Consider the following 12,905-nt stretch of genomic DNA (forward strand, 5'->3'; position numbering starts at 1 on the left):
TAATAATAATAATAATAATAATAATAATAATAATAATAATAATAATATATAACATCATATCATATTTTAGCATTTATTTTATTTGCTGTATTTGTTATGTAGTAGAAAGTGTAGGATTCATAAAACGAAAATAAAAACAATAACACACTTTAATACTAATAAAAATAATTGTTAATAAACTAAAGTTACAGTAATTTAAATAACAAATTGGCTGGTTTTTCCAGATACAATGTAAATAAAAAAAAATAATAATAAAATAATAATAATAATAATATATAACATCATATCATATTTTAGTATTTATTTCATTTGATGTATTTGTTATGTAGTAGAAAGCGTAGGATTCATAACAAAACGAAAATAAAAACAATAACACAATAATTTTAATACTAATAAAAATAATTGTTAATAAACTAAAATTACAGTAATTTAAATGACAAATTGGCTGATTTTTCCAGATACAATGTAAATAAATAAAAATAATAATATAATAATATTAATAATAATAATAATATATATCATATCATATTTTAGTATTTATTTTATTTGCTGTATTTGTTATGTAGTAGAAAGCATAGGATTCATAGCAAAACGAAAATAAAAATCGTCCGATAATATTGATTGATAGTTTAGTAATAATAGTATTAATTTTATTTGCTTTTAAGTAGCCTTTTGTTACTTATTAGAAATACAAGAAAACATAAATAAAAAAAGTATGATAAACCGATTGACGAACTTGCAATGATAATTAAGCCTAGTTATATTAAATTTAGCGTTTCGAAACTTCATTGGCGTTCCATATATTTGTTGAAAACAAACCGCGACCGAAATGAAGCGCGACCGAAACGAAGCGCGACCGAAATGATCTGTATTCTGGATCACTGGATCAAGCACATATGAAATACACTCTCCTGTAAAGGTTTTTTACATAAAGTTCCAAAAACTATTTTTAATTATAATTATTGTTTACATTTCTGCATATTTTCTCAGAGATCTTGATGAGTATCTCTGGGGTATATACGGCCGTCCAGATCATATAAATAGTTGTGGTGAAGAAGTTAACGTTAACAGTGATGAAAGCAGCAACGTCTCTACTGATGACACAGAGCAAGTAGAACAACACAATGATGAAGCTAATAATACCATAAAATTGACTGATGGTAGATCCCCAGGAGTTTGTTGTGATCAAAGCCAATCTATTGTAATTAAATGCAGCGAACAATTAATTGACAAAACAACTCCGATAAATCCATTTCACGATGAAGAAGATATCAATAATGGAAAAGCAAATCTCATTTCATCTTGCTTTACCTGTTTGGAAAATCCTGCGGCTGATACAAAAAAGACTAATCAAATTGCAGATTCTGCTAAAGCAAATGTTGAAACTGTCAACAAGGTACGTTCATTAGATCATGTAATATAACATTTTAACTATATTTGGGGCTGAGCTAATGTAAGAAAATTTATAACTATGGTAACCTTAGATTGCTGGAAATGACACTCTAAGATTGTAAGATTCGTAAATAAATCAAGACCAATAAAATATATCCCTACATATTGGGCATACACATAGCCATATGAGGCATGTCGTGGCAAAATGGCTAAGTTGTAGCAAAAATTGAAATTCAAGTTATTGGTATTTTCAGATACCTGAGTATGTGATCTTTAAAATGAGGGGTCATTCATTCAAATTGGACATTTCAAGCCTAAGTTATTGGAAAGTGAATGTACAGCACTCGTAGAGTAGAGATAAACATGATTTCGAGTAATTGCCTTTTAAAGTTATTTGTGCATACATTGTTTAATAGAATGAACTATCAAAATAATGTTAAATAAACAATTTGTTGACCACTTCCAGAACTAATACTTTGAGAGATGATTAATAAGACATTAAACTGTTGATCTATAGCGAAAAACAAATTTGGATTTTTAGACAATTTTTTGATCTCCCATATTTTATAGCTCATTTACTCAATACTGAACTGTGCGACAACTTAACCATTTTGCCACGACATGCCTCATATGTGTAACATGCACTTTCAACTATGTGGTGTTTTGGCGTTTTCACTGCATATGTCAATATACTATACTATTAAAACTAAATAGCACAATGTTAATAAACATTGTTAGATTTAAACGTAAAAGAAATAATGTAGGTCTGTAGCGCACAATAATAACAAGCCCATAATATTATTGGGCATTGAAAATAACTAAATTTACCAAAGGGAAATTTTATATGATAAATAAATGGAATTAATACAGATTGCGAATATGAACGAATAATTACAAGTGCTTTATGTCATATAGATGAGATGGGTAGACGTAAAAAAGTACTGTATATCAAATATGCATATTATAGGCCTATACTGATCTGATTGGGAACAGGGTAGGGAAAACAATTAATCCTTTTGTTGTTTTGAGGCGAATAATGCAAGCGCTGCAGGTATGTGTGTAGTCTTCGTAAAGAACTTGCACATTCTTTTGACAAGTGCCGGATCCTGGAATTCGGAATAGAGAAGGCCAGATGGGAGTCCAGCCATAACACCTCAGCCCCACTATGGGCTGAGGGAAAAAAAATTTATGATTATGTCATCTCTAGATGGCTGGAAATGACACTCTCAGACTTAAACGAGAATAAGGATAATTTTAGTTAAACCTAGAAAGAAGTACGGGCGTGTATTTTAATATATACATCATTAAAGGTGTTGTTTGTGGTAATATAATATGCCTAAAAAAAAAACAAGATAAAAATTGAATTTATCATTTACATATGTTATCAACTAACTTTAAGTATCTATAGTACAGAAATAATTGAATCAGTATTACTTTTAATGCATCTATTGATGAAAATTTTTAGTTTTTACATTTAATTTTCAATTAAAAAAAGGACTTTTGGCACACAAAACGCCAAAACAGCAAACTATTTACTTCAGTGAATGTTAATTGTTGTAGTTTACTTTTGAAATTATGTTTTAAAATATTAAAATACTTAAGATAAAGTGTTCAACTGCCAGCCTTAAAACATTTTCTTATTTCATTTTAGTACAATATATCAGTGGGCCTTTTCTAATAATATGATGATTTTTTTCCAACAATGAATGTAAGCAGGAAGGCAAATGGATGACTAATCGGCACATTGAGAACAAAGTTACTGTATTCACTTCCAGTACAGCTGGCCAACATCCCAAGGAGGCTGTCATAAAGGCCTTTAACAATATTCAATTAAAGTTATTTGTCCATTTCATAATTTGAATCAATGAATTATAATGCTTCATTTTAACTTTTTAATTTCAGTGGTTAAAAAAAGTATATAAAGTAAATATCTCAGACAGTATACAGGAGTGGATGCAGAGGTGTCCAAGAGTGGGGGGGTGCCAATCGAGAGACAACATTACACTAGGGGCATTCCCCCGCGAGATTTTTGTTTTCTAGACACCGGAAATGACCTCTGAGGCATTTTGGGCGATCAGTAATTTGTTTTTCTTTCTTTTTTTAACCTCCTTTTTTTTAACCTTATACACATCTAGATGTGTATAAGAGACAGGGCCAGATTTCCCCCCCCCCCTCACCCTAAATCCACCAATGGTATAACAAAATACTATAATGTAATATCCTAAAGCTTTTAAGAAGTAAAGTACAGTACCTTTGGGACATCCCTACTTTTTTGCCTGCGAAGCAAAAAATATAAAACTACAGTCAATCATTATACAGGGGACATCCCTATTAAGGGATCTACTACTTTTGGTCCCATATGTGTCCCCATAATAAGGGTTCTACTGTATTCTGAGTTCATGTTCTGTGTCACTTTTGAATTTCAGTTGGACTTGACCAATGAACATGATCTCATGCTCGCTATGGGCTTGCCGCTTTCATTTACAAGATCACAAAGCATGTATCAACAACATGACAGTGTAAGTATTAATATTTCAGAATATTGTAAGTTATTTGTTTTCAAGAGCATATTTCATAGATACATCACTTAACATAATTCATGCTTTGTTAAATAGACGGATGGCTTTAAAAATGGAAAAAAGCATCGAAAGAAAAGGAACAAAAAGAAGATGAAAATGAGAATGGATGTTGCTGGATCTGATGAGTTTTCAGTAGTAAGTTTTATCATTATATTCAAAAAATAGTGGACCAATGTCACAAAGATTTCCGTTCTCATGAATACTCTCTTAGCCTCATATCAGATGGATCTCACATACATTTATCTTGTAATTGGAAAATGTACTTGCTGGCTGTGAAAAAAAAAAGGTATTTAAAAAAAGTACCTTCTGCTTATAAATATAGAATTATATCAAAGACATAAAACTGAAAGAGGTCCAACTCTTTATTTAACACAATCCTATCGCAAAAAAGTACTACCACAAGCTAGAGGGCATCCTTCAAAAGAACATAAAAAGCGTTAGTATCGAATGTGTGTTGCATCAGTGGAACGCAAGTTTGAGTTACGACCTCTATTAATAGAGGAATCTTAATAGGATGTCCCATCACGCAGTACTTTTTTAACATTTCATTGCTTGCATACAAAATCAGGGCAGTCAGACCTCTTGTAATTCTATATTCTTTGCTTTTATATAAAGAATGAAGCCTTTTCTTTCTATTTTCTACCAATAGAATGATGGTTTCAAAAGAGAAAGGACACACAGAATGAAAACTAAGAAACTGAAGATAAAAAATCCTGAAGGCTATGAACTTTTGGAGAACATTGTAAAATGTGAATCTAACACATATCATGATGCATGCTTGCCTACTGATGGTTTCCACTGTAACACAAGTGATAACTTAATGTCATGGGAGACATATTGGGGTTATTATGGAGAGCACTTGATGTGGGAGACCTGGGTGGAAAAGTACCCAAACTATCCTCACCAGAAAGAAAGTACTGTCGAACTTGAAGGAGGTTCGGAAAAAGTAAATGACAAGGAAAATGAATCTGGGCCAGTGTTAACAGCTCCTTCTGACTTAAAATCCAAAGCTGAAAATATGGTCAGTACATCTCCAAAGGTGCAATCACTATCCCATCTGAAAGAACAAAAAGGCATGATTGATAATATGACTGAAGTAGTAGGTCTTGCTCATGAAGACAAAATTGTAACACACCATCAGATCAACTCTGACATTTTTACAGATTCAACCTCTGTGAATACAGAGAAAAGTGAAGATGCTATGGCTATTCCTACTGAAAGAGAGTGTTTTACAGATTTTCCTTCAGGAACAACTTATTCCATTGATAATGGAAATTCAGACAAGGAACACAATTGGGAGGAACTTTGGAACAGTCATTATGAAGAAGTGTATTGGTCATGTTACCAGCAATATAAGATGTGGAGTGACCAATCAAATGACGATGATGCCAGTCATGTGGAGAGGGTTGACCAATCAGATGTGCATGATGCTAGTCACGTCGTTGGGGTTGACCAATCACATGATACAAGTCAAAATGTCGACCAATCAAATGAAAACCAACAGACAGATGATGATTTTAGCTTCAGTCTTAATGATGTCATTGACCAATCTGGACATCTTACTATTGATAACTCAAAAGACAATGACCAACTATCTGAGGAGCCAACAGATGGGAAATCAAAAAAGCGAAAAAAACATAGGAATGATGAGGGCCAATGTACAGGTGACGATTCTTGATACAAATACATGATTAAGGCCTAGTTCAGACTAGGTGGATAAACTCAACTCACCGGGTTTATCCACCTGCCAGTCTGAACTAGGTGGCTCATGCCAGGCTGTGTTCCTATAGTAACCAGGCCTGGCGTGCCACCGTGTTTAACTTTTCTAAGCCAGGCTTTAATCGTTGCAGGGGGTCTTGCATTGACTTCGGGTGACGAAATGACCAATCGCTGTGAGCGAGCGTACGTTTCGCGAGCAATGTTTTGAAACACGTTTCCTGGTTACTGTTCATTATTATGCAAATTCTCGCCTGGCTAAACCGGCTAGTCTGAACGCCCGGCAAAGTTAAGCCGGGCCTAACGTTGAGCCGGGCTTAACTCAAGCCTGGCTTATATCCAAGTCTGAACGTAGCCTATTAAACAAATGAGGCTTGCCATCCCAAAACCAACATACTGTACTGTCACTATTAAACTGCATCCTTAGCACATGAATGTTGCAGTATTGTATACTTTAGAACAGAGAAGCTGTAATGCTTTTAAAAAATAATAATTTTATCTTGATTGAGCGCATTTTGCTAAAAGCCTCAAGCCGCTCAAAAATCCAGAAATAGTAAATCGATTCCAGTAAATTACCTATCATTTTAAAGCTTATAATGTGGAGAATATGAATAAAAAATGAAATGTTCTTGTTTTAGTCACTGATGCTGGCATGGCAAGCCCCAAATAAGAAAATAGGCTCCCAGTGGGAGTGTGTGTCTACTGCCAAATTTAATAGAAGCGGTGCTTTTTGTTATTATCCAGGCTTTCCAATTTGTGCAGGCTGACTGATGATTGCTATTGTTAATAAGCTAGCATCAACTCCAAAACTACCGAGTTAGGGTAAAAAAAACAAAGGGAACAACCACAAGCAAGAGTGAGCGGAGTGCTTCTACTTGATTTAATTTTAGCTTCCAACTTTCGGAACTGTGCGCCTGATATATAATGACGAATTGGCTAGCAATGCATCGTAGAACAATCACGTCATATCACACATCATGATTGTGACATAATGTCAACTTTACACTTCCGGATTCTTCACACTTTTGTGAATTTCAGCTCACGCTCACAATGTCAACTTTACACTTCCGGATAGACCAGGATAGCAAAGTGTCTACTGCCTGAGGGCAGTAGACACAAAAATACTAATGAATCAATGAATGACTAAAAAGCAACAATCCTGTATTGACGTAGTGCTCTGTCAGTTTCCACAAATAAACAAAGTTACCCTTTAGTTAATAGCTTAGTGGCTTTATTAGGCCTACATTAACAAAATATCTAAATACAGAATTTCAAACCGATCTTTCCAGGGTCTAGTGAAAATGTTAGTAAGACAAGTATAGAAATCTGTAATAGTAAGAAGGATGACAGTAATGATGGTGATGAGGATGATGACAAACAAGCTAATAGACCTTTGAAGATTAAAAAGAGGTAAGATTTCAAAGCAAGGCATACACAGACAGCACGGTACCACAGCAGTTCAAGATTGAATTTTGGTGTGAGGAGAACCAAATTCCAAAAAAGCTGATGCAGTTTTTTGCTTGTGTCCTTGAGAAAGGCAATGTTCTAGTTATTTCATCCCTTGATTTGACATAATATGTTGGTTGTGTGTGCATGTTAACTTCAACAAGGGCCATATATATTCTACATTAACTTAATCAATTCAATTTATCAAGATGCTTCCAAAAGTGGAGCGTGTAAAATGAATATGGGTGGACAGAGAAACAGATATATTAAATAATGATAAACATACTGTAATGTGCAATTCAGATCTCATCTGGCAATGAATAATCGACCAAAAAACTCAAAAGAAATAGGCAATTAAACTGACTCAGTTTATTTTCATTTTTTTCCATATTCTTGTGCAGACATGAAATGGATGTTGACGAAGATTGTGAGGAAGACACTGAGGAACTTGTGAAATCCCTTGGACTAAAATTTGATTCCAAACCTAATAGGTGAGTTGCTCACTTCCATTCCATTTATTCACAAATTTGGCTCTAAACATATCAGGATAAAGAGATATGGTTATATGCCCAAATAATTACTAAAGCTTTATGCTATGCTTTAATCTTGGAAATAATTTTATTGTTTATATCTAGTGCAGTTCAATTATCAATTTTTTTTATCTAAGTGCAGTTTCCATGTTGTGACATCTGCTTTTTACTTTATCTTTTTAATAACACTTTTAACTTCAAAGTTGATGTGTGTCCTTTTATCTTTGCTGTTGGGGTTGGAAATGTGTGTGATATATCTTATTCTCTGTTCTTAAAAATATACAGTAGAAGTGAGTGGGACTCCTTGAAATATAAATAAAGAAAGAATGAAATAGAGAAGTGCCACCAATATCTTATTGATTCTTGTTGATTGTTTATGTGTCATGCTATCGTCTTATATTTGGTGCGAGGTTTCACCTATAGAAACCACCATTAATCATCCTACCAAAAAGAAACCTTACTATTTATATCTTTCGAGAGTGCATCTCATTCCAATCGCTTTCTTGGACAGCATAGGATAATGTATAGGATAATGTAGATCTTATACATGCTTGGAGGTTCTGAGCGAGGTCTACCCTACTAAATAATAGTACTCTATGTAGGTTTTCAATGTAGTGCCATATAATAGTCTGCTAGAGTGCTATTACAAATGTTATAAATAAGAAAAAACAAATTAAGTAATGAAAATATGCTTTTTATGTGGTCCTTAAATATAGTTCACACAGAGAGATATGTAATGAAGAAAGAGCAGTATTGACTGACCTAACACTTTGTTATTGATTTTAATTTATAAATTTTATCTTTCAGGTTTGAAAACCAACTCGAATTCAACTCCATCAAAGTGTGCTATATGAATAAAAAGGTTAAAAAGAAAGTAAAACCCAAAAAGAAAAGAAGTAGAAATAAAGCCACATTGGGAATGATTGAAACTCTTGAAAATGTTCCAGAAATTAGCACCAGTAAGAATAGTAACAGTACATTGAACAGAGCTAAGAAATTCCTTGATATGGTCAGAGATTGTGACCATGGAAACCAAGAGATTGAAACTTCAACCAATAATCCAGATTCTGGGGCCCAAGATATGTCAAACAATCAAGAAAGGGATCCAGTAGAAAAGCGTGCTGATGTTGAACTTAAGGTCGAAGAATTAAATGAAAAGTGTTTAGAAACCCTCTCTGAAAATATATCCCGTATTGATGAAGGCAAACAGGTTAATAAAATAATGAATGATGATGAAGATGGATTGATGGTTGAAACAAAGTTGATTCCAAAAACCGTTTCTTTGGAACAAAATAATGATGAGGAAGAAGACGATGTTGAAGACGAAGAAATAGAAGAAAGAATTGGAGAAAAATCTGCCAAAGAAATTGTTGTCTATGATGATCCTCAGATCAGGAACTACCCTGAGGTTGTGGATAATCCTGAGTTGTTGAAGTACTGGGCTCAGCGCTATAGGCTCTTTTCAAGGTTTGATAAAGGGATTAGAATGGATAAAGGTGAGTGTCTTGTACAAATGTTATGTTAATGTGTAAGATTGCTTTTTCAAGTGGCCATGTGTGTATTTTGTTACGTCCCAACTAATCAACCAAAATGCTGTTTACATTTTTAACAGTTAAAAGAAGGCTCAAAATATATTGTAATTATAATATGTTATTATCAATACTAATAATTATGATATGTTGAGGACGATGATGATGAGGAGGAGGAGAAGGATGATGATGATAATGTGGTGTTGGTGCTGGTGATAATTACTGTATGAATTATGATGATGCTACTGTAAGTAATAATACTTTAACAGCTTCTTCGCATTTAACATCAAAATAAAATATAAAACATGTTATTATATTTCAGTAGTATAAAGCTTGATAGGGTAGTAGTTTTTAAAAATTAAGAATTTTATATAATTAAAATCCTGGATAGATGTATCTTCATCAAAATATTTTTTATTGATGTTAAAAAAATGAAGTACTGTACCTAGTACTTTAATGTCAAATCAAAGAAAAGATGTATTCATTTGTTGCTTCTTGCTTGAACTTTTTCAGAGAGTTGGTTCTCAGTTACACCTGAGAAGATAGCACAACACCATGCCTCCAGGTGTAAATCAGATCTCATCGTCGACGCTTTCTGTGGTGTTGGTGGAAACGCGATTCAATTTGCATTCAGCTGTGAACGAGGTAGTTTATATTGTTTTATTGAGTGTGTAGTGTTTGCAGCAGTTGGAGTATGTACTCTCTGTGTTTTAAATCCTACCAAGGCTGACATTTGCTTTGGTAGAAAACCTTATTCTGATTTAATCTCTTGTTATGCATACACAATGTTTTTAATTTTTTTAAACAGCTAACTTGGTACATGTTTCACAAAGTAGTAGTGGCTTTTCTTTCATTTCCTATTGGATTCATTTATGCTGTTTTGAGTTTACATATTGTATTGGCTACTGTGTTAGCAATTTTTTGTCCCTGTGACTGAATATATTAAATCATGTTACATGATTTGAATATATCAAATCATGTAACATTCCTTTAAAGTAGACATTTTCTGTGTGGCAAATTTTTATTTTGATAAAGGTACTATTTTTTCTTTCCCCGGCCGTTTCTGTGAATGTTTGGCAACTGTTGATTAATCAATTGTATGCCTATGAGTTTTGAGTACATGATTGCATAGGAAATTGTTTTGCAGAATTATACAACACAACTGGAATATTTCGCATTCGATACCTAATTCCCAGGGGAGCTGAGTTTGTGTTTTGTAGGTGTTTATTCCAATGAACATGGATATTGAGTGTGAAACACATGAGGTCTCAACAAATCTCATTAGTTTTGATTTTAGTTCAATTTCTTTTTCATTTTGCTTTCTTTATTTTTTATACTTGTGATCCACTTGTGATACCAGTGCAGCATCACTGAAAGTGTAATCACAAGACAGAATAAATAAATAAATAAATAATGCACTATGTAAGTCTATTATTATATAAAAATAGGGGAAGGTTCATCTGCTCCCAACCTCCACCAGCACCATCTAGACCTATTCATTTAATTATACTTTTAATTTTGTTTTTAGTTATTGCAATTGATATGGATCCAGTCAAAATAGCTTGTGCTCGTCATAATGCAGAGATTTACGGTGTTGCAGATCGTATCGACTTCATCGTGGCAGACTTCTTTGATGTTGCTGGGTCCTTAAAAGCTGATGTGGTTTATCTAAGTCCACCATGGGGAGGACCCGAGTACCTGCATGCAAAGATCTTTGACGTGCAAAATATGATGGCAATTAACTCATATCCTTTTACAAGACCATAATTTTAATGATTAATTTTCTAAAACTATGCATATGTTGGGAAAGTAAACAGGTTAATTGTGCAGAGGGACCACTTCCCAGGGTTGGCCCCAGGATTTACCCGATGAGGGGGGTGCACGGTGGTGATTTCCCTGATGATAGCGAAGTGGCTATGGTTGGGCGTCACTCCAAATCTTTCGAAAGTAGTCCATAGGACAAAGACCCCAAAAATTATGAAAAAATGTTTTATCAATTTTAGTCTGCTAATATGTAGAAAATAATTATAATAATATTTTATCTTCCCAATGAATTGTGGGTTTTTCTGATGTGAGAGTGTTCTTATTGTTCAGGTTTAACATAATCAAAGTGTTAAATAATTTTTGATGTTGTACAGTTTCCATTTATTATTCTTAACATTTTCTACATTTAAAATGTTTGAAGTAGCTCGCAAGATCAGTGGCAACATCGCTTTCTTCGTTCCAAGAAATGCTGATGTTCAACAGGTGCGTCTTTTTCCTATATGTTCAGTAGCATTTAGCATAGTAGTTCCAGTGGTGGATCTAGAGGTGGTGAGTAGGGTGGCTAGCCACCCCCCTTCGTTTACCATAAAAAGAAAAATAATGGTCACTCGTCTTTTGCGTGTGCTTCTCGTGTAGTCTGGTACAACATACACTTTCTATTTTAAGCTTGCTTATTTTCAGATGCCATCTAAGATCGTCTAACCGTCTGCTGATTCCAAACAAACCTCAAATGGGAGACCCTTCCTAAAACCACCCCCCCCCCCCCCACTTGGTCCTTCTCATCTCCTATTATCCACTCCCCATTGCTAAATCCTAGATCTGCCACTGAGTTCAGTCTCTGTCCTGGTTTAATAATTTATTCATTAGCTTTTGTGTAATCAGACAGACAGCCTGACAAACAGTGAATACATAGCCTCCATGGCAGAGGTAATTATTGTTTCTACTGGTTAGGAGCAAATGTCCCTTTCATTATAATAATTTTTTATTTTCATTTCCAGCTTGCATCTCTTGCAGGGGAAAATGGCAGGATGGAAATTGAACAGAATGTTTTAAACAACAAAGTGAAGACACTGACTGCTTATTATGGAGAGCTAGTTAACTATTGAATTAATGCTGGATATATAGTAGTCTTGGATTGTAAACATAAAAACTGTTTTGCAATATTTCTGTATATAAAACATAATTTTGATAACTTCCATGCTTATTTTCCTTACACAAAAATACTGTATTTTCATAGTAACATATATCTGGATAACGTGGATCTGTATAGCTATAGTACCAAAAATATTCTTCCACCAAGCCTTAACCCTTGAATACTGTTGCTAAGTGAGCTTGTGCATGGTAGCTGTATTTGCGAATAAATTTTTGGATGTGTGTATTCCCTGGCAACGCCTATTGAAAAACCTGATTGGCCGGATTGTTAAGTTTGATTTATACAATTGTAGGCATCTCGGACAGGGACATGTTCCCCTTTCGCCTCCCAGATTCTTTAGAGAGAAATAAGATTTTGAAATTATAAAATTATGTCACCGCTTTTCATCAATAATGATATCATCAATAACATCATCCTATAGAAACAAGATAAAAAAGAAAGAATGTTTACTTGAGCAACCAATGTACTGTATATAGATATATTGCTGTGTTCTTAGTTTGTTCAGCACACATTAAATCATTTATAGAAATTTCTTGTTAATAGCAGTTTAATAAATAATGCTATGGTCATAAATTTTATTTTATTTATATTGTATCTTTAAAACACTCCCTTTTGTGTATAGTATTTTTTTCCATAGTTGCAAGACAATATGTTCAATTTGTTTAATTTTTATCATCGGATATACTAAAATTTAAAAAATACCACTTCTCAATGTTGCCACCATAATCTTGTAAAAGCATTCAGTAATGGCACCAGAATCTGCCCGACGGGGGGTGGGCTGTCTCTTATACACATC

At 33.8% G+C, this 12,905-nt stretch overlaps 1 protein-coding gene across 1 annotated transcript in view; it reads left to right on the forward strand.

Moving 5' to 3' along the window:
• The window catches only part of LOC117118262 (trimethylguanosine synthase-like), a 13,950-nt gene extending 1,263 nt beyond the window's left edge, over positions 1 to 12,687 (forward strand). The window contains exons 2-12 of the mRNA XM_033262811.1: positions 991 to 1,396; positions 3,819 to 3,911; positions 4,008 to 4,106; positions 4,621 to 5,635; positions 6,977 to 7,097; positions 7,535 to 7,624; positions 8,471 to 9,159; positions 9,706 to 9,837; positions 10,721 to 10,937; positions 11,361 to 11,439; positions 11,955 to 12,687. Coding sequence (XP_033118702.1) covers positions 991 to 1,396; positions 3,819 to 3,911; positions 4,008 to 4,106; positions 4,621 to 5,635; positions 6,977 to 7,097; positions 7,535 to 7,624; positions 8,471 to 9,159; positions 9,706 to 9,837; positions 10,721 to 10,937; positions 11,361 to 11,439; positions 11,955 to 12,062 — 3,049 coding nt within the window. The 3' untranslated portion in view covers positions 12,063 to 12,687. The remainder of the gene's footprint in view (positions 1 to 990; positions 1,397 to 3,818; positions 3,912 to 4,007; positions 4,107 to 4,620; positions 5,636 to 6,976; positions 7,098 to 7,534; positions 7,625 to 8,470; positions 9,160 to 9,705; positions 9,838 to 10,720; positions 10,938 to 11,360; positions 11,440 to 11,954) is intronic.
• Positions 12,688 to 12,905: the final 218 nt, after the last annotated feature.

The sequence above is a fragment of the Anneissia japonica genome, unplaced genomic scaffold (assembly GCF_011630105.1).
Source record: "Anneissia japonica isolate Jap-2015-1 unplaced genomic scaffold, ASM1163010v1 scaffold288059_len961885_cov194, whole genome shotgun sequence".
NCBI lineage: Eukaryota > Metazoa > Echinodermata > Crinoidea > Comatulida > Comatulidae > Anneissia > Anneissia japonica.